General features: G+C 40.2%; 1 protein-coding gene across 1 annotated transcript in view; it reads right to left on the bottom strand.

Annotated features, from left to right (window-relative positions):
- Positions 1-5,336: 5,336 nt before the first annotated feature.
- Positions 5,337-27,608, bottom strand: part of MFSD11 (major facilitator superfamily domain containing 11) — a 32,103-nt gene continuing 9,831 nt past the window's right edge. The window contains exons 6-14 of the mRNA XM_075177749.1: positions 25,206-25,302; positions 25,046-25,104; positions 23,014-23,164; positions 15,989-16,029; positions 15,840-15,905; positions 11,781-11,906; positions 11,461-11,635; positions 9,395-9,530; positions 5,337-8,597 (exon numbers count right to left, since the gene is read on the bottom strand). Of these exons, the coding sequence (XP_075033850.1) occupies positions 8,433-8,597; positions 9,395-9,530; positions 11,461-11,635; positions 11,781-11,906; positions 15,840-15,905; positions 15,989-16,029; positions 23,014-23,164; positions 25,046-25,104; positions 25,206-25,302 (1,016 nt within the window). The 3' untranslated portion in view covers positions 5,337-8,432. The remainder of the gene's footprint in view (positions 8,598-9,394; positions 9,531-11,460; positions 11,636-11,780; positions 11,907-15,839; positions 15,906-15,988; positions 16,030-23,013; positions 23,165-25,045; positions 25,105-25,205; positions 25,303-27,608) is intronic.

Raw genomic sequence — 27,608 nt, forward strand, 5'->3', positions numbered from 1 at the left:
TAATTCCGAAACCCTACGTGCAGATGCAATAGCCAAAAGAAAGAGGACCTTCCAGGTCAACCACTTCAAATCTGCCACAAGTAATGGCTCAAAGGGAGGCCCTTTAAGCATATCCAGTACCAGGTTAAGATCCCATGGTGCTGTAGGCAGAACATAGGGAGGCTGAATATGCAAGACTCCCTGAAGGATAGTCCTAATATCTGGCAAATCCGCTAATTTCAGGTGAAAAAAGACTGAAAGTGCCGATACCTAAACTTTTAGGGAACCTAACCGAAGTCCTGCTTCCAGGCCATCCTGAAGGAAAGCCAATAAGCGAGGGAGACGAAAGGAGGACGTGTAACATGTCCTATTTTCGCACCATCTGATATAGGCTCGCCAAATCCGGTGATAGATGCGAGCTGAAACTGGCTTTCTGGCTCGCATCATAGTGTTCACTACACTGGGGGAAAAACCCTAGCTCTCCAGAGGCTGGCTTCAACAGCCATGCCGTTAAACTGAGCTGAGGTAAATTCTGGTGACGGAAGGGACCCTACAGAAGAAGGTTGTCTCGTGACGGAAGACGAAATCCTTGTCCTTCCGCCATAGAGATTATGTCCACTTACCAGACTCGGCGCGGCCATGAGGGAGCTATTAGAATTATCCCAACCTGAACTCCCATGACATCATCATTACGTCCACTGCCACCGCTAAGAGGTCTCTTGCCCTTGCGCAAAACCTGTGAACCTTTCTGTTGTGTCTGGAGGCCATGAGATCTATATCCAGAAGACCCCACCTCTGAACCAGAGACTGAAAAACTTTCGGATGGAGTGACCACTCCCCCGGCATCATCTGATTTTGACTTAGGTAGTCGGCCTCCCAATTCTTTATTCCTGGAATGAATACTGCCGATATTGCTGGAACATATTGTTCTGCACAAACCAAAATTTGAGCTGCAATTTTCATTGCAGCTGCACTCCTGGTTCCTCCCTGCCTGTTGACATATGCCACAGCCGTGGACTGAATTCTGACAGGGTGGCCCTGGAGGAGAGACTGGGCCCCCCGGAGGGCTAAAAGAATAGCCTTCAACTCCAGCACATTTATTGATTGGTCGGTTCAGGAATCAGCCCCAAGTCCCTGGAGCCGGAGGTGCAGGATTACCGCCCCCCAACCCTTCAGGCTGGCCTCTGTCGTGGCTATGATCCATGACCATGGAGCAAAGGACCTGCCCACCGACAGGCGATACTGATTCAGCCACCACTGGAGCAACTCTATCGCCCCCGGAGACAGCGAAATCTTCTGGAGATCCAAGTGTATGTGGGATTCTGACCATTTCTGTAACAGATCCCACTGGAAGCATCGAGAATGAGCCCGGCCGAAGGGGATCGTCTCGAAGGAGGCCACCATCTTCCCAAGCAGCCGCATGCACAAATGAATTGAGGAATTGGGAGAGGACAAGACCTGAGTTGCTATAGTCTGGATTGAACGGATTTTCTCCGTAGGCAGGAACACTTTCTGCCGACTGGTATCCATGATAAGCCCCAGGAAGACCATGCGTTGACACGGAACCATTTGGGATTTCTTTAAGTTTATCAGCCATCCATGGCTCTCGAGAACTGCCAAGGTGAGGGATAAGTGCTGACGTAAGCAAATCTCTGAGGAGGATTTGATGAGCAGGTCGTCCAAATAAGGCACGACCTGAACTCCCTTTAAGTGAAGACACGCCGCCATCACAGACATGATCTTCGTGAAGACCCTCGGAGCTGTGGAGAGGCCGAAGAGAAAAGGCCCGAAACGGATAGTGGGAGGACCCCACTGTGAAACTTAGGAGAGACTGATGGTCGCTCCAAATGGGAACGTGGAGGTATGCGTCCTTTATGTCTATGGAGGCCATAAACGGATCCTTCACCAAGCCGTTTATTACCGACCTCAGGGATTCCATCCGAAATCTGTCCACTCGTAAGTGCACATTGAGGCTCTTTAGGTTTAAAATGGGCCGAAAGGACCCGTCCGGCTTCTTGACCAGAAACAGATTTGAATAAAACCCCTGTCCCTTCTGGGTGTCTGGGACCTTGCAGATGACTCTTTGCGAAAGAAGAGAGGCGACACAGGCCTGTATTGCCTGTCTTCTTATTGGATCTCGGGGTAGAGGGGTTACAAAGAAACGTTGTGGTACAGGGCCCAGCAGGTCTATCATGTACCCCCTTAATATAATGCCACGAATCCAAGGGTCTTGGGAAGACGCTGCCCATTGTTCCCGAAACAGAGACAGACGTCCCCCCACTGGCGCTACCTCCGGCAGAGTAGAGTGGTCGTCAGGACGCAGGCTTCTCCTGGGTCTTGGAGGCCTGGCGTCTAGCTGCAAACGAGGATCTGCCCCTGACAGAGGAGCCTCGAGCATTAGGTTGTGTACCTCTAAAGGACTGTCCTCTAGGCAAGCAGGTCCCCCTAAAGGGCTGACGAAAGGAACCGACACGAGAAGTCCGGCCCCTACTTGAAAATACCGGCAAAGAAGTGCTTTTGCCCACTGTTGCCTGGGAAATCATAGTATCTAGTTCCGGGCCGAATAAACCTGCTGCTGAAAAGGGAATGGTTTCAACGGACTTTTTTGATTCCGCATCTCCTTCCCAGGATGTCAGCCATAAAGTTCTTCTTGCTGAAATAGATGCAGCCTGAATAGAGGAGGACATAGACGCTGTGTTCTGGGCCGCCTCATAAAGGTACCGTTATGACTCTTTCAAATGCAAGGCCAGGGGAAGTAAATCAGAGTCCTATAAGGCCTCTGCCAGTTGGTCTGCCCATGCTTCCATGGCTCTAGCAACCCAAGCTGAAGCAAATGTGGGTCTAAAAGGAAGAACCCGCAGCCACAAATATAGATTTCAGCTGGGATTCTACTCTGCGATCATTGGCATCTTGCAGAGTTGCTGAACCTAGGACTGGTAGTAAAATGTGTTTGGCCAAACGGGCTACTGGAATATCCACCTTAGGGATACTCTTCCAGCAAGCCACGTCTTCCTCCTGCAATGGATATAGGGAGGAGAATCTTTTGGGAACAGAGAACCTTTTATCAAGCTGTTTCCAGGCTCCCTCTGCAATATCTCTGAGTTCTACCGAAGGGGGAAACCGGGAAGCTTTTCTTTTGGCCTTCTTAAAGAGACTTCTGTCCCTGGGAGTAGGATCCTGCGGTTCTGGGAGGTCCAACGCTTGTCTCACCGCTAAAACCAAATCATTAATAAATTGGCTTTTAGAGTTTTCTTCCTGTCCCAAAGGTTGAGCCTGGTCAGGATCAGAATTAATTTCCCCCTCCTCCTCTGAAAACCCCTCAGAGTCTGAAAGGACCATAAGGGTATTATCAGATCTAGGACGCTTTCTTTTAGCAGGCGGGATGTTTGGGGATTCAAGTAACTGGTTCAGCTTATCCAAACCCTTTATAAAAGCTGCGGACCATGCCGGTTCTGTGGGAACAGGGGCTTGGTCCGTATTTAATGAGGAGGGTCCTGGTATAGACGTTACACTAGAACCTGTGGTAGCAGGGAGGCCCAAGGGTGTACTAGTATTATATGCTGAGTTTGCGCATGGGGGACCCCTGCTTCGCAGACAGAGCAGAGTGCCAACAGGTCCTTCTGCCCACAAGGTAATTTTATGTTACATTTTGAACATGTAAAATATTTTCCCATAGGGCCCTTTCCCTTATCTGTCATTTTTTTTTTTATAAAGGAAGGCACACCAACCACACAGACTTAAATTGTTAAGAAGGGGAGAGAGAGAGGGGGAGAGAGTAGAGAGAATAGTGTGAAGAAACAAGTAATCAACTAATCTTGTCATCGTTGTACTTGTAATTATAATAATACTTAGGCAAGTAGGAGAACTACAATATAACCCCTACTAGCCCCTTTATACACAGCAATACAGAGTATGTATTTAAATAAATCAGATACTTAGGCCATAGGCCAAACAGGGGAGAAGTCCAACAGCAGTGTCCTGGTGCCTGCTCCCTCAGATCTGTTCTCTCTTCCTGGGCTTCTCCTTGGTGCCAGAAGACCGGGTTAAACTATCTCTCTCGGGAAGGCGGGGGAGCTCTATGTCTTAGCTCCCCCCCTTCTGATAATGCTGTCTCCGCAGCTGTTTCTCTGCCCATATAAAAAATAAAAATAGGTATGTGGCAGAGTGGTGGAGACCTCAAGAGTTGAGGTCTCCGCAGCGGTTAGTACCCGATGCCCCCTCCTATGTATGAGGGGGGGATCCTGGTATGGCTCCCTGTAGTTCTCCTCGCTCCTCCGCGGATCGAAAATGGCCACCGTCATTTGAAATCTCCGATAACCGGCGCTCTATGCCTGCAGTGGCAGCGCCGGTTAACGGGGAGGCTCCAGGAGTGACAGCGGTCCGTGAGACCGCTTTTCACTCACAATTCAGGCACCCCATTTTGTCCCTGTCACATGAAAACACAACATGAACCTATGAGAACATATTGTTTTGTGAAAATGGATGAAGATATTTTAGCAGACATCATAAGAACAAAGTCTTCTTTAAAACACAATTGCCATCAGCATAGAAACATTGCCTGATGTATTGATGACCTCAGTACAACATGCTTGCAGGTCAGTTAATGGTACAAAGGTCAATTGAATTCCTTTACCCGTTAGCCCAGAGGGCGCTGTCCATAGGAATGTGCAGTGATGTCCCATAAAGTGATAAGCAGGCCGATTTGTAAAACCATAATCTATGTAAATGATGTCACCAATTTTTATAGTGTTTGCTTTGTGGTCTTAGGAATCTCCTGACACCTACAAACAAAAACTTTGAGGGGCATTTAAATGGTTTCGGGCATCATGAGTGTTTAACATATTGATCTGTAATTAAGGCAATTGTGTGTAGTTAAAAAAAATCTTGTAAAATACTTTGTTTACTTTTGGAAACCAAAACTTTCCAGCTCATTAGGTCTATGAGGTCCATTTTCAGTGGTCAGTGTGTGAAATAAGAGCTTTTCATTACTGATTACACAAATGGGCAATAGCTACATTCATTCTTTTGCGGCACCATTCCACCACTTAATCAACCTATGCCGCCCACACGCCACCTCTCGCATGTATACCCTGGAGCAGGGGAACCATTAAGACGTCCTTAGTATCACTTCTAGCACTGTACTCAGACTCTGATCTCCAACCCAAGAGAGATATCTTTTTCTCTTCACGCTTCTAATTCTAATCGTGAAGCCTTTTAAACTCTCATAAATCAACAAGACTGCAGTCTCCAACCTGCAAGGGAAAACCAGAGCTGGAGAACTCGCACCCATGGCACGTCAGGGAAAAGGATTCACTTGACCCCTACTAATCACATCTGCTGCTTCAAGAAAATGTCACTCTTATTCTGCGAGAACACCTGTTGTGATTGCATTTTTATTCAGTAGACCAAGCAGTAAAAATAACCTTATACAAATCGCTGCCAACAACATTGACAAATCTATATGTAAAAAGTTCTGGTACATTGACAAAACTCGAGATGTGTCAAATCCTAACACATTTGTTGTGCAAACTGGAGTGTAAAGTATTGTTCTCTGTTGTCAGACATTCCATTCAAACTGCAAGGGAACAGCTGCAGTGTTCTTAGATGGAATACTGACAATTACTGACATCGGTTGTGTGTATAGGAAACTATATGGCCCCATAATCACACTCTTATCTTCAGCTCACACACACACATTGTTATTTAATATTATCTGTGACTATTGCAGCACCATACATGATATGATTAAGTCATAATAATAGACACATTTATACGTCTAGAAACATACTTGTTTATTGGCGTTTGACAAAAATGGGCCCTATTGTGTGTGTGGTGGAAAAATTATACTTGATCCCTTTGTCTGTTTTTTGCATTTTGCTATAGATCAAAAATTGATCATCAAATGTTGCATCCTAGATTGTACAGTTTTGTGAGTATTTGAAGTGTCTAATTTGATTTTTTTCTCTTATAGGACATGTTACAGTATGTAAAATTATACTTTGCTTTACTATATTTGGATATCCAACTAGATAAAGTCTTGGCAGACTTTTTTTCCCGTGGTATATACAGCACATAGATGGGGAGGGAGACACCCTAAAAAGGAGAAAAAAAACAAAAAAAACAAAACAAAAAAACACCAAAAAACCCAAAAAAAACAAACAGACATCCAACTTCCTGGGTAACTATAGAAATACATTTTATCTAATACCACCCTCCAGCTTTTCTTCTGCACTACCTCCAGCCTCCCTGATAATCTCACTTCATGGTACATAAAAAGAAAAAAAAAAAATACAAAAATTAAACTTCAAAGGGAATCCATGGTTAAACATTTATATTCTGCCGTTCCGTTACACACTATCTTTAGTAGCGCAAGAGACATATCTGCAGGTTTGAACAACATTTAGGTTTTCATCACCATATAAACTTGAATTAAGCTTTCTGGTTTCATGGTATTTCTTGTAGATTTATGAAAAACCTTGTTGATTTATGCTATGGTTATATTATAGATTAGACATGAAACTTAATAAGCACTCCTAGATGAACCACAGATAAATGAAATTATATCCCAATTATAAAAAGAGGCTTATTTAAATTTTTTAGATTATATTCAGGTAAAACATCACCAACATATTTTCACTGCGCTACCATTTGTCCGCCGCGTATAAAAGTGTGAAAGGCTGGAAGTTGATGTGTACCAGGAAGTCACACCTTGGATACTACTTAAATGTGACACGCGGTCTCCTCTGTCTGACCATTCCATGGACAAAGCAACTCTTACATGGACAATTGTAAAGCGCTACGGAATTTCCTGGCGCTATATAAATAAATGATGATTATGATGATGACAATGCTCACATCTCATCGGCCAAGAGTCAGAGCAGATCGGACTAATTCTCCTAACGAACAGAGACATACCAATTATTGATGCCAGTCACATGACTTAACCGGTAGTCATTGGATGGTGGAGTTTTTAGTTCCACATTGGTGACAATTCTCAAAATGACAGCTAAAGTTACTTTACATCGGAACAAATGACTTCATAATAGACCCAACCCCCTATAGTGAGATCTTGAAAATCTAGTAAAACAAAGGTTTTGAATGAAAGTGAATTGAGATTTTTTTTTCCATCCAAACTGTTTACTTAAGTTGGAACATGATAAAAAAAACAAAACAAACCAAAACAATTTTAACTTAACTTTCACTACACATACCAGGCTAAATAATATGTTATAAGACTGACTTCCCTCTAAGAGAATACTTCATTTACCTGTGGATGCCTTCAACATTTCGCTAAGGATGAAAAAGTTAATCAAGTTTAAACTTTTCACAGTCCTATCCCAGAGACACTGGGTCTTTATAACATCAATATATGCGACATCTGGATTTTTCTCCTCAGGTGATGAGCAGCTTTCTCTAGTTTGCCTGTGGCACAGATAGCAGATAAATAGTTCTGTCTCTGGTACAGTTTCCATAAAGCACCACCTTCAGCAAGGAGACGCAGTGTGACATGGCAGATGAATGAGCGCTAAATGTTTATCCGTTGGTTTGTGGAACCTACAGGGGCTCTCCCAGAGCTCTTCAAAAACAGGAAAAAACAGCAGCCTACAATGTTATAATCCAAGAGGCTAATGCACCCGGCTAAGGTGACCGTCTCATATCCTAGAGTCGTACATAGCTCAGCTGTAGGGAACACCAATTCAAATCATGAATTAAAAATAGAAATTCAAAAAATCCCCAAGCAGCAATTTTGCCAGACCTGAGTGCACACAAATTTAAGGAGTAAGTGGGAACGGTGTCTAAAAACGCTGGTTAAAAATGAAATAATAGGTAACAGGAATTCAGTTAATACAAGGAGTGTATACGTGTGACAGTTAATTTGGCACAAATAGGAAATCAGATCGAATTCTGAGTGAACAGCGACTGTTTTTCTTTTATAAACTTAACTGGTGACTTCTGCTAGAGAGCCGAGGGACTGTATAGGCCCCATCCACCCTGGTAACATGTAACCCTTTTTAAAAACTGTCAGAAAGGAAGTATATTTTCTTAAAGAAAGACACATGTTACAAATGTCAAATTATTAAAAGGTTGGGAGTGTTACATCTGAAGTTCACCGTATTCAGCAATCAGGGGATTGTAATTACCCCTCTCCTACTTGGCATGCTACAGTAATCAGCAAGTAGGACAGCAGCCCAAGGAGTTTAGCAGCTATGGCACCAGCAGTGTCTATCAACCATTGCCATCTTTTTTTTTTGACTCCCAAAAGTCACTTGGGACAAAGTGCATTAATGGTCACAGCAAAGTTGTCCTGAATTTGAAAGTCAACACACAGAGATGGGATCTGGGGAATGCCCTGCGACCAGCGCAGATCTTGTTGTTCCTTAGTTAACCTCTCTATTGCCAGACAAATGCTGATGCCCTGCGAGCTACCAGCTGAGGAACAGGAGTAAAAAAAATCAAATGCTGCCGTAGCGAGTCTCTTGTGGACCCAAACTGACCGCTCTCCATTCCACAAAGAAAAAGGAGATGGTACCAAATAGTCCGAATCCCACCATGATTAACAGCTGCCACTGCAGGAGAAGGTAGTTACTATAGAAGAATGCAACAGCTGCACTGATGGACTGAAAGAGAAAGAGAGAGGGGCACGTTACTTGTACAGTTCATTAACATGCATCTGTTTGTCTTGAATAACTTAAAAGGTCTATAAATATGCCCACACTGAAGCAAAAATCATTATCCGATACATGTTAATCAGAATAAATAGCTACTTGCTGATTACTAGGTTCAAAATCTAAACATTCTGGAATGATTGCTGAAATAGAAGCCATTCCTGGGCAGATTTCACTCATATTGCGCCCTAAAATACTGAAGTTTCACAGCCAGAGTTGCCTGCACAATCTTGTTAAAAGAACAGGTAACAATTAATTATGAATTTTCACCGTGCATGCATATGCCATATATTCTCATTTGTGCAAGGCAAATGGGAGCTGCAAGTACCTGTAACAATCAGTGGCTAAGGCAGCCCCCATCAGACTTGCAGGAGAGAAGAAGTCCTTTGTTGCCCTCTGGTGGTTATACGCTATAGCACAGTTTGGTACAGCAAGCACAAAAGGAATGCATACTGGGGCACTACAGAATGTACCATACATAGTAAACATTCCATCAACATAATTAAACACCATACAATTGCCAGCAATTAAATAATTAGTACTTACAAAATAAGACTGTATTCTATAATAGCTTCTAATAATATTCACAATCTCAAAATTATAAGAACTACACAGACACACACAAACTTTGTCATATTGAGCTTGGTTGTACTATAGGTTTAGTGGTCTGTCAAAAGCTTTATATTAATGTATGGAGAACTTATTCATTCTTATACATATCAATAGTATTGTCTCGCATATCTTGTTACCTGCACAAATTTGAAGATCGCAAAAGCGGGGGCACTGTCCTCTGCATATAGGGTTCCTAAAATGCTGAGGAGTTGGGTATTGAAACAGCTATCTCCTAGACCCAGTAGAAAGCTGCAGAAAAGAGCCAGGACTTTGCTGCAAAGAAAGAAGTGATGCAATATTGAAATATATAGCGAAATGGGGAAACCTTTTCTAAACTACAATGTTTAAAAGAGTTTGCATTATTTGGAGTTTTTTTTTTTTTTGTTTTTTTTTTTTAAACACACCTGAAAATAAATGGTTTTGTTGCACCTTTTTTCATTTGTTTCACTGCGCAATCTATTCACATTGACTAGTAACCAATGATGTTATTGATATTATAGCTACAAAGATCTTTAGCGATCACGTCAAAGTTCTCAATATATAGATATAGTGGTATACCTGCAGTCTATATGAAGGTACTGTACTGAACCCATTGACACCTAAGGATTTACGGACATATGCTCTTCTCCGATTGGATGTGCTGCGTGACCTCCCTGCGTTATATGCAGGTCATGTGACACGGATTGCTCCCATTCACTCTGTTCGGAGCACCGAGCTGGAGGTGAAGGCTAGCCGGGCTGCCTGTGGCCGACCACTGATTTAACCTTCCTGCTCAATGCCTGTGACTGATGTGTGTAACATTCTACAAGATATACCATTTCATTGTGCTTAGACTAGATAAGGGTCATTAAAGAACTAACTGCATGCAAATTAGTCACCTATTCTGTCTATTCTAGACAAATCCATGTTCTAGGCTTTACACTAAGAGTTTTATAAAGTGGTTCACTAGAAAACATACATTTTGGTGCAGTTTAACAGTGAGGGATACTCATTGGATTCAGTCTTTATCGATAGAACATTAGATGACAATTCTGTTACTTTTCAGTTTATTCTTTCTATAAATATAGAGGACCACCTGGAAGCAAGTAGACACCCAGCCATTTAGCACAGTTCAATCTCCACCTGAGACCCCTCCAGTAATGTCATGTCCTACTGTTTATTTAATGTATACGCATATCTGATGTTCACCTGTTGTGGTGTATGTGAACTTCAAATATTTGCTGCGGCTGTAAAAATAAAATCCTTATTAAATATTGAATCTGACAAAGCTTCCAATTTCGTTATATAAAAAGTCCCTAAATAGTGCCACAAAGGCAGCGTACATTGGAGATTCTCCTTTCCTCCAACTCTGAAAGAGTGGTTCACCTGCATTGAATTTTACAGATATATGGATGATCTGATCTTCTGCTCTTCTGATGAGTTTAATGACTATTGTGCCACATGGTTCTATTGGCTAGAATTCCAAAACACTGAAAAATATTCTGATCTATCCAGATAGTCCCTTGTTGGGAGTCAGCATTCTTCCCTGCCCTCTACGTTTGTCCCTTAATCTAGTCATCAAAGACTTCCCCACCTTTCCTAACCTCTCCTTCCTTTATTTGTTTCAATTTGTTCAGTTTATTCCGTTTATGTACTCAATGATTCGCTAACCAGGGCATTTAGTCTCATGTATGATATACTTTGTAAAAACGGCTGATTCAATGTTGAATTTTAGAACTTGTTCTACACTGGATTCCATGAGAATAATTTACACTTAACCCCTTCCATAGTTGAATATTGTATGAGTTCGTTTGATTACCCTTCATTTACATATTTGTATATTTTGAATAATTTCCCTTAATAAAAAATGATTGCAAAAAAATAATAAATTCCTTACTAAGAACTTCAGTTTAAGACTGAAAATATGAGAATGGTTGATGCCATATTGATTAATTTGCCTGAACAAAATGATGTATCCACAGAGTATAAAAGAACAAAGCAGTCTGGTAGCCAGAATATCATGAATAAATTGCAGAGCACTGCATAAGTAATGTGTTTTGAACAAGGCATTTCAAAGAATAAAGAACCTTCCTTTTATAGATTTTTCTTTGCACGGATTATTTCTATAGTACTTAATATCACCTATGTGTATATATTTGTATTCATGCAAAATAAATATCTATTAATAAAAAATAAAATGAGAAGACGCAATGGAGGCGAATACCTAGGATCTATGAATGCCCGACTGTACGTTCCATCCCGAGAGGCAATGGGGGCATCATTAGGAACACTGAGGAATATCAGATAGAAAGCCAAGAAGTGAACTACAAGCCCCAGGAGGAACACTGGGTTTCTGCCAAATCGACTGTTCTTGCTGAGCAATCCAAAGACAGCTCCACCTGTAAACAGACAATTTGTTATTCAGCTGATAACAGGAGAGAGAGAAAGGCTACTTAAATAGGTCAAAAATAAAAAATAAAATAAAAATTGGCAGTGAATTGATACTGCATGCGACTCGAATATAAAATAAAAAGAAAAACTAACCTAAAACTTCTCCAAGTCCGACAAATATTCCAGATAGTCCAATAAGGCTTTTAGCATCAGCCCCGAACCAGTTGATAGCTCCTATACATGTGCCAAACACGCCGGAGTAAAAGGTGAGCTCGAAACCTGGAAGGAGGAACATTCTGTAAACACTGGATAAGACAAACTGATCAGGCTAAACATAAGCAAATGCTTATTGTCCAACTATAGATCCCATGATCCCTGCAGAACCTCAACTAGGCAGAGTTCACAAATATCCAAATGTGATTCTTCTATGCATGCAGTGTACCATCAGATAAGGCTTGAGTAAATGTTAGGGCTTGGAAGCAGGTAATAAGACTATTTACACATGTGCATGATTTCTGCTTATTAGGCATTACTCTGGAACATTACATGAATACACTGGTGTTTAATAGCAGACAACAGTAGGAGAACTTGCAGTGTCTGACAGCAGTCCCACACTGTCACATGAAGACTGCCTGTAGCCAGGAACTAGCACAGTGCCTGTAATTACCAACATCCTAGAGCCAGGGACTAGCACCATACCTGTAATTACCAACATCCTAGAGCCAGGAACTAGCACCATACCTGTAATTACCAACATCCTAGAGCCAGGAACTAGCACCATACCTATAATTACCAACATCCTAGAGCCAGGAACTAGCACTGTACCTGTAATTACCAACAGCCTGTAGCCAGGAACTAGCACTGCACCGCTGTACCTGTAATTACCAACGGCCTAGAGCCAGGATCTAGCACTGTACCTGTAATTACCAACGGCCTAGAGCCAGGATCTAGCACTGTACCTGTAATTACCAACGGCATAGAGTGAAGAGCTAGCACTGTACCTGTAATTACCAACGGCCTAGAGCCAGGAACTAGCACTGTACCTGTGAATGTAGGACATGATACAGGGAAAGGGTAATTCATATATCTCTTACTAATTGCTAGTGATAACACAAAATGACATGTATACACGCAGTTACAAATTAAATTTTTAAAAACCAAACCACACATACATTGCCAAAACAGTCACAGTGTATAGCTATAGCATAGTTAAGTTTTAGTCTAGCCAAAGCATTTGTGTGAACAGAGAGAAGGCAAGAGGTCTGCTAGAAGCCAAGTTTGGTTGCCAACCATACCAAGTGTATGGTTCTCAGAACAATGAGAAAATGGAAGACGAAAAACGTTTATACATACTGAGAAAATAACTGCAAATCGTTTGCAGCCTCGAGATTCTAAGAGATGCCACGTCACGGTGGGTGGGGTGAATAAAGAATAAGTGCTGGTCAGTTTTTAGGTAACAGACAAAACTAACCAATCAGAATAGCTTAGAGTGCATCTAGACTTTGTCATTGTGCGGTAGCATTCTTAATGGGGGCATACTGACATCTAAGAGTGAACTTCAATTAAAAGAAAAAAAAATTCTATTAGAAGACAAGTTTTTATCTGTTTCATGAAAACCAGACATATTAAAGAAGTTACTGCCTGGGATTTATTTTTAGGCAACACATTGTACCCCTAGAGAAGATGCAGTTTGAGGTCGGAACGAATATAACTCAATTTTTTTGCCATTTCAATTTATCACGTATTTAATGGGACAACTTTCAACCAATTCCGACAGGCAACAGTATAGAAGGGGAGGGGTGGCGGTATCTTTCCTAAATTTTTGGTATAAGAAAAAAAACAAAAAAACAAAAAACAAAATCAAACACGTTTCATCATTTAGAATAGTTCATAAAATATGATTTCCCTGTCCCGAGTGCCATATCTAGAGGAGTAGAGGAGAGGATGAATGTTGTATGTAATTGAAACTGCGTAAATGCATAGATAACTATACGCAGCAATAAACAATAAAATAAAGCACTGCACAATTTATGTAAAAGATCCCACACAAAGCCAGATACGAACCATCACTTGTCACGAGTGTGTAGCAGGCAAAGATGAAAGCGCTCAGCCATATAATTTCATAAAAATGAAACATGAAATGAAAGTGGTGCCGGGAATATGGCTAAAGATAAGAATTAAGGCTTCACATTGAAACATGAGCACAAAAGACAAACAAGAAAATATACTATTCCGGGAGAAATATAAACCTACACATTTCCAGACTGCTCGTTTTAGACAATTCAATGGAAAGAACGATTCAGGTCTGCTTTGTAATCTTCAAATAGCCAGTAATGGATTGTGAAGATCACCATTTATTGCAAAGGAGTCTATCCACCTATTCCATTGGGTGCCTGAGGTTTCAAACAGTCTCCTGGGATTTCTATTTTACATTAAACACAAACGCCTCGGTACTCATTAAAAATATGGCAGTGTGAGAAATTGAGGCTTACAGACTTCTGCGTCTTGAAGTGAACATTACATGAATACAATTACTTTATAGCCGGCTTGTTGGTTGAATCTTTAGTGTATTTTGTTGTTAGCAGGCGGAGATTGGCCTGTAGGGGGCGATAATCATTGACTTAATCTACAATTATTTGGAGGAAATAAAGCACCTTATAGTGAAGGAGAAAAAAAACTATTACACAAAATATAAAAAAGGTCACAAAAGGAAAAGCAGAAACCAAAAAGGTGAAGGTGTATCTAATAAATCCCAACCCACTGTCAGCTCACATTTAGATGCCGACAAAATAAAATCAAGCAACATCACGGTTGACTTCAGAAATCTAATAGAAAAATCTAGTAGAAAAGTTGATATTGACATTGAAATTAATTAAACTGGTTATCTAATTTTTGTCTTTAATATAATGTATGTGGCAGCTGTTATAAAACTACAAGTCCCATAATGTCCTATCGGAAGACACATGATCAATGTAAAAAAAAAATTCAAGGTACTGAAAAACATGGTGGGTACAATTATTACTATTATTAATTTTTATTTATAGGGCGCCACTAGGTGTCCGTAGCGCCGTACAGGGACAAACGAGATTACAATACGAGGTGAGACAGCACAGTACAGTAAACAATAATCACAGTAACTCAGTGAGCTCAAAGCACCGCTAGAGGGGCGGAGGAGGGGAGAGGGGAAGGTCCGCCAACAAAGGAGTCCAAGAGGGAAGGCACGGATGACAGGGAGACTCCTAGAGGGGAGAGGAGGGGGGGAGAGGAGGGAGCGAGAGGGGACGCGGGAAAGAGGGTCCTCAAGGAGGAGGGCTAAGTAGCTGGAGAGCAGAGTTAACAGTGGTGAAGACATACAATTGAATATATTTAGTTCACAACACGTTTTAAGCACACCACAACCCTTTAATCATCCTGCCAGAACAAATTCTTCCATTGTGGAAGACAAATAGGCTGGAAGAGATTCTCAGAACTAAACAAAAAAAAAATAATAAAAAAAAAAAAATAAATAGATTTTACTTTTACCAGATCTGGTGAGAAGACTGTAAATATTCAACAAGTGATCATGGGCTAAATAAAACGTCTAGCTGCACGGGGAAATACATAATTCCACCTTACTTTTATGTCACACATAAGTGAATAGAAGTTAGGTCTTCAGTCTGTAGATAGCACCATGTATAAAAGTTAACACACACAATAAAATAACGTCTCATGTCCAGATGCGTTCTTATCTAGTGTGAAGGCCATTAAATACAGGTCAGAACCTTCTAATCATATCCATTGTGTGACGCTTCATTAAAAAGCTGCAGGCGCTTCCATCGGTGTTAGGCTAGGCACACACAGGGTTTTAGGGCCAATCACACGATAAACGACCATTCGGCCAGACAATGCATTATTGTGTACGCTGCAAAGATGAACGATTATCGCTCCAAAGCTCATCATATCGTTTCATTTGATTTTTAAACCAGACTAAAAGTCTTGTACACCGGTGGAACTATGTTGTTCCAATTCCGCAGTGTGTGTGCGCACTCAGGACCGGCAGACTATGGAGTGTGCAGAGTCACCATCTTTTCAGCCGATGGTTAAGACAGATGAAGGGCACAGATACAAGGGTAGAGCGTGAAAAATGTGTTTAGTGTGCACACATTAATCAGAGCACTGATCGGGACTTTTGAAAACATATCACCTAAAGCACATGTATAAAGGGTTTGTTACCTGTATATGCCATGGATACGCTCAGCAGTAGCATCTCTTTGGTGATAGACAACTTCAATGATCTTGCTGCAAAGAAACCACAAGGAATAGAGAAGGTTAGAAAGTTCACTTTGGCCCAGCAGCTGCTGGCAGAATTTATAGGCACTTACTGAAGGCTTCTACGGCTCTGGATGCTTTGCTTTGTTGAAACCTGTGTTGAAAGGAAAATAAAGATTCAGAAATAGACTTTTAACAAAACATTTTAGAGGTGTTCAAATCAGGAGCTTGATAGCTGGAAAACGGGAAGGAGCTTTATTTTACAGAGCTACGGATTCCTACAAGGTTAGAAAATATGCAACAATTGCTTTTAACTATGATTATTAGGACAGCTGCCTTCAACATTTTGTAGTAAGAATGGATTAGGACAATTAAATAGTTGACCAGTCCTTTTTAAAACACATTCAATAATTTATTTGCAAGGAAAACACTGCAGATAAAGAGGCAGAAAGGCTAAAGCTGGGTACACACTACAGGATTTTCAACCAATTATCGTGTCGTTAGGTCAGATATCGCATTAATGTGTACGCTCCCACAACCAGCGGTGTCGGCAGATCTCCATAGAGTTTACAGAGTCACCATCTTTTAAGCCGATGGTTATGACAGATGGAGAGCACAGATCTGAAGGTAAATCGTGTAAATGTGTATAGTGTGTACAGCATGCCGATTCATGTGGACGGGACTTTCAGCCGTTGGCAAAATCGTTAAAGATAACACATTGGGAGAAATTTTCTGTAGTGTGTAGCTTAAAATAGAGATTGCTCAACCCCACAAGCACAGATTTGCTCTGGTCTCCCTTTTTAATCATAACATATCTCGTCTCTGTGTAATCAGTGAGAGAATATACTGGTCACATGTATCCTGTCCATCTTTCTTCAGGATAAGGGAAATGATGTTCACACACACAACAACATGAAATTAAATTATGGTCATGAGCCACTCATTACTGCATACTCTACACATAATGGAATTTAGTTTAAATCCACGCTATAGCAGTACACTCTTGCCCACAATCAAGACATACAGAATCAATCACCCAGCAACATAACAGATCTCCAAGACACAAACAGAGACTAAAGCACATTACCTGTAGTAGGTTATTTTACCTTCCTTGTAACAATTCTATTCTACTGTAGGCCTGGCCAATCAGTGGCTCTCCACATGTTGTGCAACTACAAGCATGCTTTGCTAGTAGATAGGTATGCTGGGCAGCACAGTGGCTTAGCGGTTAGCACTTCTGCCTCACAGCGCTGGGTTCACGAGTTTAATTTCTGACCCTTATCTGTGTGGAGTTTGTATGTTCTCCCCGTGTTTGCGTGGGTTTCCTCCAGGTGCTGTAGTGTCCTCCCACACTCCAATTAACCTACTGGTATATTTTTGGATGCTATCAAATTGACCCTAGTCTGTGTATGATAGGGAATTTAGACTGTAAGCTCCAGGGACTGATGTGAGCGAGTTCTCTGTACAGCGCTGCGCAATTGGTGGCACAAAATAAACAGCTGCTGCTTCTGCTGATGACTTGTAATTTCACAACACCAGGAGAGCCACAGGTTGGCCAGGCTTATTCTTGTGCATTACTTTGTTTGAACAATGTCAAGAAAAAAAAAAATGTAGTTTAATTTAGTTTAACAGTATAATATAAGGCACCTCTCTAGCATCATCTTGACAAAATTGTGTTGGAAAACTGTGGTATTATTGAGCACTATAAGGCTCCATACAAAGAGATGGTTTGCAATCCCCTGTGAAACAAGCAAGTCAGCGCAAGCAGGCGAATGCATCAGTCTGACCTGGGACATCTATCACCGCTGTGATCATTATTGAGAGCCGGCTGGGCATTCATCGACCAATTTGATTATAACAATTATTATGACCGTTGACATGTAAGGTTCCAGAGTGACTGCCACGTAGATCGGGGGAAAAACAGGATATACATAAAACAGGGACATACAAATGTAGACAAAATAAATCTCTCTAATGTAGAGATGGGTTTTCAGAGAGCGTTTAAAGATTCGATGGTTGGGGGAGAGTCTGATGTGACGTGGTAAAGAATTCCACAAGTGGGGAGTATTCATGTTCTTTATATTTTTATTTACACCACATTCACGCCGATTCGCTTTGTCTGCTAGAAAAAAAAAAAAAAGTCTTTGACGTGTTGAATTACATGGTTTGTATGTAGGTCTGGACATCCTCCAACTAGTCAGGTCTTCAACTATATAGTGGAAAGTCAGATTTTGACTGAAAGATTAAAATTTTTTAAACAGACCTGAAAATGAACCATTGTGTACAACGTATAACCTACCAAAATTATATACATAGATATTGTAGCTTTTTTAAATAAAATCTTCACAGAACGTGCACGGAATGTGTGTGCTCTTGTACTTATATGTGCAAATTAAAGGCTCCAATTTAATTGGACAATAACATAACATTTATTTTTCAGGAGGGGGGGGGGGGGAAGGGGGGCACATTTTTTTGGGTATATGTATAGCAGGACATCTTATCCGAAAGGACAAGAACAATTGAGGAGCAGCAAATGGGCTGTTTAACTTTGCAAGCAAAGTTTCTGTATTTTGCATATTATCATCATCATCAATTTATATAGCGCCAACATATTCCATAGCGCTTTACAATTGGGGACAAACACAGTAAACTAATAAACAAACTGGGTAAAACAGACAGAGAGGTGAGAAGTCCCTGCTCGAAAGCAGTCAATCTATGGGACAATGGGAGTTTGATACATGAGGTTAAGTCTACATTTTGCATTTCAGCCCAGCCAGACTGCAAAGGTAAAAGTGACTCATAAGCTAAATGATCCTGTCAGACTACAATGTTGGTCAGGGTAGTTGTCTTGTGTGAAATTGTGTAACGGGTGGTAATAGGGTAAAGTAGTGAGGTTAAGAGGGTGGTTGAGGAATATTATAAGCTTGTCTGAAGAGGTGGGTTTTCAGAGAATGCTTGAAAGTTTGTAGAACAGAGGAGAGCCTTATTGTGCGAGGGAGAGAATTCCATAGAGTGGGTGCAGCCCGAAAAAAGTCCTGTAACCGGGAATGGGAGGATGTAATGAGGGTGGATGAGAGACGCAGATCTTGTGTAGAACGGAGTTGCCGAATTGGGAGATATTTTGAGACAAAAGAGGAGATGTATGTTGGTGCAGCTTTGTTGATGGCCTTGTAGGTTAGTAAAAGTATTTTATATTGGATTTTGTATAAAACAGGCAGCCAGTGTAGAGACATACAGAGTGATACAGCAGAGGAATAACGATTTGCAAGGAAAATCAATTTTGCCGCTGCATGCAAAATAGATTGTAAGGGTTTGAGTCTGTTTTGGGGAGGACCAGTAAGGAGGGAATTACAATAGTCAATGCGGGAGATAAGTGCATGAATTAAGGTTTTTGCAGTGTGAGATATGTGCTGGAAATGTTTTTTAGATGTATATAACATGATTTAGATATAGAGTCAATGTGGGGAACAAAGGATAGGTGTGAGTAGAGGATTACACCTAGGCAGCGAACTTATGGGGTGGGATTTATGGTCATGTTATCAATATAAATAGAAATGTCAGGTATGCTCTTATTGGTGAGTGGAAATATTATTAACTCTGTTTTAGAAAGATTAAGTTTGAGTTGGCGAGAGGACATCCAAGATGAAATGGCAGAAAGCCAGTCAGTTACACGGGACAACATATTATATAGAAAATGTATGTTTCTTTAGAACTCCATTAAAGAATACATATGGGAAATATTTCACCATCACTGGGGCTATCGAAAAAGCATCTCCGGCACAAGACAAAAATATTCCAAGATTACAGTGTAAGAAAAAAAGAAAAAACAAACAAAAAAAAACAAACCGTAAACCCCTCTTCCCACAATCGCTGTGGTTTAAATTGGTCTGACCACTTCACTACATGCCAAAATCAGTGGCACATTTGGTCACAAAGGATGGAGAAATTCATGTGTTATTAGAACCTTGAGCTGCCCGAGTTTTCAGGCCATACTGAAAGCAACCTTGAGAAAGTTCACAAAGAAACGCGCGTCGGCACAGCTACGGTTGAGTGAATGTGTAGAAAACATGTACATCAAGAAAGTTAGCAATGTACGTTAGTCCCTAGTCATTTATAACTGATCACTGTTATTTGGACAGAGCTGTATAGGGTCGTTGTAGTTATACTTAAGACAATCTCCCCTGTCTGAGTTATTTTATCACGCCCGATACTTGGTGTTGTACGAATGAACGTCAGAATACTAGGAGCTGCTTCACAGTCATACAGCACTGGACTTTTGAACTCCACACACACCACATCATCCATAATGTATTTAAAACCACTATTAGAAGTAGAGTAAAATAATCTAAAAAAACTATGTGATAAGAACTTTTCTATTTTCGCTGCAAAATTTAATATTATAAATTTTTGTAATAATGACATGATTTTTTTTTTTTAAAGAATTTTAATAAAAGTTAGATATAATTAATTAGACTGTGCATCCATAATGAATGTGTCTCTTTCTTTGTATAAACATACTGAAAACAGCCAAACTGGAAGCAGCATGTGTGGTTTAGCTTCAGGGCTCTTCTCCAGAGCAAACAATTATTTATGAAGCAGATTAAACCTTGCTGCATATTCCAATTATTACAATGGGTGTGTGAGGAACAAATAAAAAACACAAATCAGAAACATCCCAACATTCACTCTTTTACAGAACAATAGAATCACCTGGCATAAGTAAACAACCCGTTCAACTGTATTAGAATACAATGGCCATTCATTGGCATATGTACACTGTCACATATGCAATCACTTAGAGGTATATGCAAGGCGTTTCCTTGTTGTGTATATAGTCATATTTGCATATGATTTCTAAGCTGCAGACCTCATACTACTAATATATATATATATATATATATATATATATATATATATATATATATATATATATATATATATATATATATATATATATATATATATATATATATATATATATATATATATATATATACACACACACACACACACACACACACACACTAGAGCTTTCTCTTGGCAACACAGAAAGCTACCATAGTATTTTCCGTGCGTTATATAAAGGAGTAAGAACTATAAAACAAACACTTTACATTATGTTTCCCTAGTTACCCTTTATGTGATCAGTGCAACTCTTGAAATACACCACACAATTTCATCTACTGGTTCTCCCGAGTACCGTGATTCAGAGTGATTGCACTTACTGTTTGGCTCGGTTATGTTTTCATCACAAGTTCCTTTTGCTAAAGTGAGAGCACCGGAGCACATTCTACAGAAAGCATTTACTAGGAACGCTGTGTGCAGCCATCGCAGACTGCAATAGAGGCATTAATTCTTCAGTCTACTGCACATTTAACTTTTTTTTTTTGCTTTGTGATACTATAGTAATCAGTAATATTACTATATGCTGCAATGTCACTATTGTTCTGTGTTTTTAGACTGCCCTGGTTTGTTTGCGACAATATATTCTTATTTGACATTATATGCTGGTGTCAGCCACAATTTGTTGATGCCTGGAGCTTGTCCACTGCTCTATGGCTTTATACATTACATAATAGTTTGCGTCTCCTTCCACACATAACCTCCATATTCCCAACTAGGAGCACTGTGGGAGTCTGATGCCCGCACAACGGTCAGGTTTGACGGAAAAGGCAGGAGTATTTTTCAATGCAAGTGTTCCGACACCTGTCATTATCATGTCACGATTACTGGTGCAGTGGTCAAAGAGAGCAGAGTTTCCAAACATATGAAATTCAAACCCCTCCGACTGCAGAAATCACTGCTGTACTAGGCAGTTTCTAGCGCATCCAAGTCCGATTTTTTATAGCTGGGATCGGTTTGTGTAGTTATGTCATATGTATGTAATATATCATTATGCTTTGAAAAAGTCTGCCTAGTACAGACGAAACGCGTCAGTAGTTAACATTGCAGTGTGTCCGATCATTCATTTGTTGAAGACTTGAAAGAATCTTACAGCCATTGTCAATTGGGACTGTGTACCGCTTGTTCTGTTCTGGAACTTTTCCACTGCTGTTTGTATCAGGATGAACATCTAGAGGGTGCGCACCCACGAAATCACGTGACCGCCGGCTACTGGGAGTTCCGTTAGCGTCTCATCCAGCGGCGAAGTCCGTGAGTTATCTTTCCTGCGGTTCAGTACTGTTAACATTTGTTCCTATCTTACACCTTTGACGGTCTATTATATTGGGTAAAGACCCTTAAGTTCCATATTTGAGATCTGTGGATTTTTAATCTGGATCAATATTCCGCCATCATAAGTTATCTTGGAGCAACATTTCGTTATTGCATGAAGAGCTGATGAGTGTCTAATTGATGATTCTGAGATTTATGGACACACTGGTTTCCACGATATCATTGCATTTTTTATTATACATATGAAATTATTTATAAAGTGCTACACTGCAAGGTGTAATCCTAGTGATTATACCCACCATCTTGGCTTTATATGTTGAGATTTGATGTTTTATACCTATAATTGGTACACCAATCTTTTATATTATTTGCAATAAATATGCTTGTTATATCATTCCACATTCCGGTTTGATTACTTGAGATATTACACTATTTTAAACGTATCTCTGGGGGTTATATTGCGCTGGTTGCTTTTTCTTTTTGTAGTTATGTCATATAAACTTTTGCAAACAACGTATTTTGGTGGGGAGGGGGTGGCCAAGTTCCTCGCTGTCTCCCAGCTTTCGAGATCGGAGGTATACAGCCACTCGCTCAGACGTCTCAGCATGTTTGAAACCTGTGTTTGCCTAGTTTTTATTTGGTAATTGGATTCTGGTGAGCCATTCCAACACAATATAATTATATTGATTTTAATATAAAAAGATTTTATAATGTTGTATAATATTAAAGCTATCCCTAAAATCCATATTCATTAGTGTGATGTGTCAAATGTAAAAACTTGTGTAAATAAAAAAAAGTTTACCTATAAAGTACAACCGTAACTTAGAGATTTTGGCCTTTAAAAGTGCATTGCTTTTACTCCATGCCCCCACTCACTTCTATGGTATACATATAATAAGGAATTCAGTGACAAGCTGACCCTCCACAGCTGCACACCAGTATAATAATATTATAATACACTCACGCGTTCTCCTCCAGGACTTCAGAACTCTCGTCGTCGTCCTCCTCGCGCAGCTGCGACGTGTTTGAGGTCGGAGTCCTGATGAGAAAAAACAGGACTGTCCCAACCAAGCTGATCACAGTCAGAGCGATAAACACCGTCCTGCGATCTCTTTCTATTTAATGAAATGAATAAAATACAGCTTGAATCAAAGTCTTCATTAAGAATACAGCTTTGTAGAAAACACTGGCAGAAGTTCTAACAATAGTTTACAGTGACCAAAGAGCTGGGATCCCAGAAACGTCAACTCACTGCTGTATGGTTTGCATCATTGAATGGCAATTACCCATCATTTGTGTGTTCCACTTTACACTATGTACACAGACTCTTCAGGAAAAGAAGCACTGATAATGAGTGCAACACGTACTACTATTTGCAGATCACGGTCGGTCTGCCATTTCCGAACGGGTCTGTAGAGCCCATTTAGCATAAGGATCAATAATCCCTACACTTTTCTCAGTTAGTGTTTCATTCACCAGGCAATGTTCCAGTAGCGAGCACTTGTGTGTGTAAGACCGGAGGTGTTAAATAAACATATGTAGAACTACAACGTTACATATTGCCAAATCTAAGGAATGCCTCTCCCTATAGGTCAGAAAGTGGCCTTGAACACAGTTAGCGTGTTCCATACTACACAGGACTACAACACTCTTGTTACCCTGGTAATATTTATCAAGTTTACTAAAGGTTTTATTTCCTGATCAGTAAAAATCCGAATTTTTCCATTTCAAATTGTGTTATTCATGCAAACATGTGTAATGGATAATGTCAGAAATAGGATAGTGTCAATATTATCAACATAGTGCCATTCAATATCCTGCTAACCCTGAATAACGTCAATTACAATATTCACTGAGCCAATTTTCAAGACGACTTTCACCAAGAGACCTGTAACAGGGAGGAGATGTAGATGCGGAGCCCAAAATATACTATTTAAAGAGATACAATTGTAACCCACTTAATAGCAAATATAATGCACCCCGTCAATGTAGCTTTCCGCGGGTAAACAATTACTCTGAGCATAGTTCAACTGTCTTTAAGAGGTCATTATTATGCAGACCTGGGGATAAATGTATCAAGCTGAGAGTTTTCTGGTGGGTTTCAAAAACCAATCAGATTCTAGCTGTCATTTATTTAGTACATTCTACAATGACAGCTAGAATCTGATTGGTTGCTATAGGCAACATCTCCACTTTTCAAACCCGCCGGGAAAACTCTCAGCTTGATACATTCACCCCCTGATGTTCTCCATAACATGTGCACATTACAAATCCAGCCAAGCCTTTGACTACTTAAATAGCACCAAAATCAGCTTTAATCACTTAGGTAACATCACTTGACAGTGTCTGCATTACAGAATGGGGATAATATACAAGGTCTAGGCTTATACTGAAACATTTTATTACTATAGATTTTAAATAGAACCAAGCCTTACTGTTCCTTGGCTTTACGGTGTTGACACCATATTAACAAGGTTTCCTAAAGTAGCCCATACAATGTGGTTGCCCAGATGTCTGTCATAGACCATAGATAAACTGTAGATACTGTGCGGTCAAGTCTGAAAGATCAGACTGTTCAGGTCTTGTGCTGACCACCCGCATCATAGAGGACACAGTAAGCATGGGAAGACGATAAATGCATACAGTGCCAGATGCAGTCATTCCCAAATTGGATTTACCAGTCATGCTGATCAGGACTAGCAATCTTTTCTGCGATCATACATAATGCAATTTGCATTATGCAATTTAAGGTCTACAATTACCTTAAATTAAATATTGAAAGTGCACTTGTCAGCTACACACAGTGGAGGCAGCTAATCTGTGTTATTCATAAGACGCAGGCTATCAATTCACCAGAAACCAGCGATATCACAGAGATACTGGATGGCAAAAATTCATGAGTAAATTAATTCACGGACTGCATTCTGAAATACCGGTTCCACCAGTATCTAGCAGTGACAGGTGAGTGTAATTCTAAAAATAATCACACAACATACCCGATATGCTGGCCTCTCCTTTCCATGCAAAGTAGATATAGAGGTTTCCAAACAGCATACTGCGAGAAAGGAGGAAACCATTAGAACTTTTTTTTTTTTCAGCTCCAAAACAAAATAAAAGGCCAACAGGGAAAAACTAAAATGGCTGAAATGTAGGTACCTGAATTGTAAGAGTGCCCAGAATATCCCACTGTTCCTCCCAATGGTCTTGTCATCGGAATTCATAGTCAAACAGGTGCCTTGAGCAGTCCAGAGCACTGAAAATAAGACACACAATGGCACTATTGGTGAAGGACAGTTTCTAGCAAAAATATAAAATTTGGCACTCTAGTTTTAATTGCCTCCTTTACTAATGAGGAGAACAGCTGCTAATGCTATTGATAGAAAGTAGTAACTGGTAGGCTGGGTACACACTACAGGTTTTTCGGCCGATAATCAGGCCAAATCACATGATAAAGGACTGTTTGGCCAGATATCACATTAGTGTACACTCTCCAACGATGAATGATTAACGTTACAAAGCACTACAGAAATTTTCATCCCGATATCGTTAACAATTTTACCAACGACCAAAAGTCCCGATCAGCATGCCGATTCATGTCTACACACTATACACGACTTACCTTCAGATCTGTGCCCTTCATCTGTCAAATCCATCAGTTGAACAGATTGTGACTCTGCACACTCCATAGAGATCTATGCATAATGTTGTGAGTGCGTACACACTGCAGAATTGGACCAACATCGTTCCATCGTTGAATGAGATTTTTTAGCCCGGTTTAAAAATCAAACCAAACGATACATTGTGCTTTGGAACGATAATCGCTCATCTTTAGAGCGTACACACTAATGCGATATCAGGCCAAATGGTCGTTTATCATATGATTCACCCGATTATCGGGCCAAAAACCTGTAGTGTGTACCCAGCCTTACTGATGTGAACTTAGTGTGCCCTCACTAATTTACTACAACATTTAATCAATTTGTTCTCTTGAGTTTTAGGAATATCAAATATATGGGTATACTGCACATTTGGCCTAAGTAACTAGGCAAAAAAAAAAAAAAAAAACACTCAAGTTATATATTTTATTGTAAAATGGATCTATGTATATACAGGGCAGTTACAAATAGCTCATTTTTATATTTTCACTTTGCTTTCTGTAGATGTTCAGGCAAAATACAAGAAAATAGTTCTGCTCTGCATTTTATTAGATCATAGTAACGTTAGCTTTCAATTTTCTTATATTAACAAAACAAGATACAGTCTGTCAATTATGAATAATTACTAGTTTTGTGCGGGTTTTCACATTATCTGCTCATCGTTCATGACATTGTGTATATATAATGTTGATTATAGAACACACAAGAGATAAAAGTATTTGTACATTCTTAAGTATACTCTGCAATGTTTGTTATCAAAGCACTATATGAACGCAATTGCTTAAGCTGGGTACACACTACACGGTTTTCGTCCAATAATCGGCTCAATCAGCCGACATACGACCGCTCGTTCAAAAGTCGGGTCAGTGTGTGTAGTTACACGATGGTCGAAAGTCTGCCCAAATGGACGATTGTCGCCTCATTTGGTTGGTCGTACCGTTTAATATTTTCGTTCCAATCTCGTTTCCATTGTGTAGTGTGTATAAGTTTCCGACCGATCCACAACAGTGAGTACGAAATTACAGTCATTGCTCACGACAACATGGCTGTAAAAAGTCGTTAAAGGGACGTCCGCTCTTCCCTTTATCGTCCTAAACAAGGCTAGTGTGTATGCAGTCCATGGACCGAGCGATCGGACCATCCATCGCATGTAAAAATCGATCGGCATAAAAAGTTGGTGGAAAATTCTGTAGTGTGTACCCAGCTTTACAGTGCAAATGTATCCGATATACTTAAAAGTATAAGGAAAAGGATTATCTAAGGATGGCATTGTTTAGAGGTTCTTTAGATCTTGCTGGCGAGTTATGAAGACTGTGCTAGATCTCCTCCATTAAACTATCCGTTGATGCATATTACAAATGGGGGATGCTTGTTGAATATGAACATGCACTGAATCACAGGAATTATGTCTAACAACTTTTTGAAGCCAAGTGACTTTAATTGCGATATTATTTTCTTATACATAATTTGTGAGTATATCATTAAATCTTTTTGCTAGTATTTCAGGACTGATCTTACTAATCTTGGTAACCAAAAACATACTGGTAGGTTAATTGGCTGCCAACAAAATTGACCCTAGTCTGTGTGTCTGTGTGTGTGTGTGTGTGTGTGTGTTAGGGAATTTAGACTGTAAGCTCCAATGGGGCAGGGACTGATGTGAATGATTTCTCTGTTGGGAAACGCTAACAACAGCACGTTTGCATTTGGCATGTGTTTCCACTTGCGTTTTTAAACCCAAAAACAAACAGCAGGTAGTTTTGAGCCTTAATCTTCGAGATGAGACAAAAAATAGATTGGGTGGAAGCCACAAAATTTTCATTATGATTTTTTTCCTGCTATTAACAAGGTTTCATGAATTCCGCCCATTGTTAACAAGTGTTTCAATATCATTTGCATTTTGTAT

This window comes from Mixophyes fleayi, chromosome 6 (assembly GCF_038048845.1).
Source record: "Mixophyes fleayi isolate aMixFle1 chromosome 6, aMixFle1.hap1, whole genome shotgun sequence".
NCBI classification, from domain to species: domain Eukaryota; kingdom Metazoa; phylum Chordata; class Amphibia; order Anura; family Limnodynastidae; genus Mixophyes; species Mixophyes fleayi.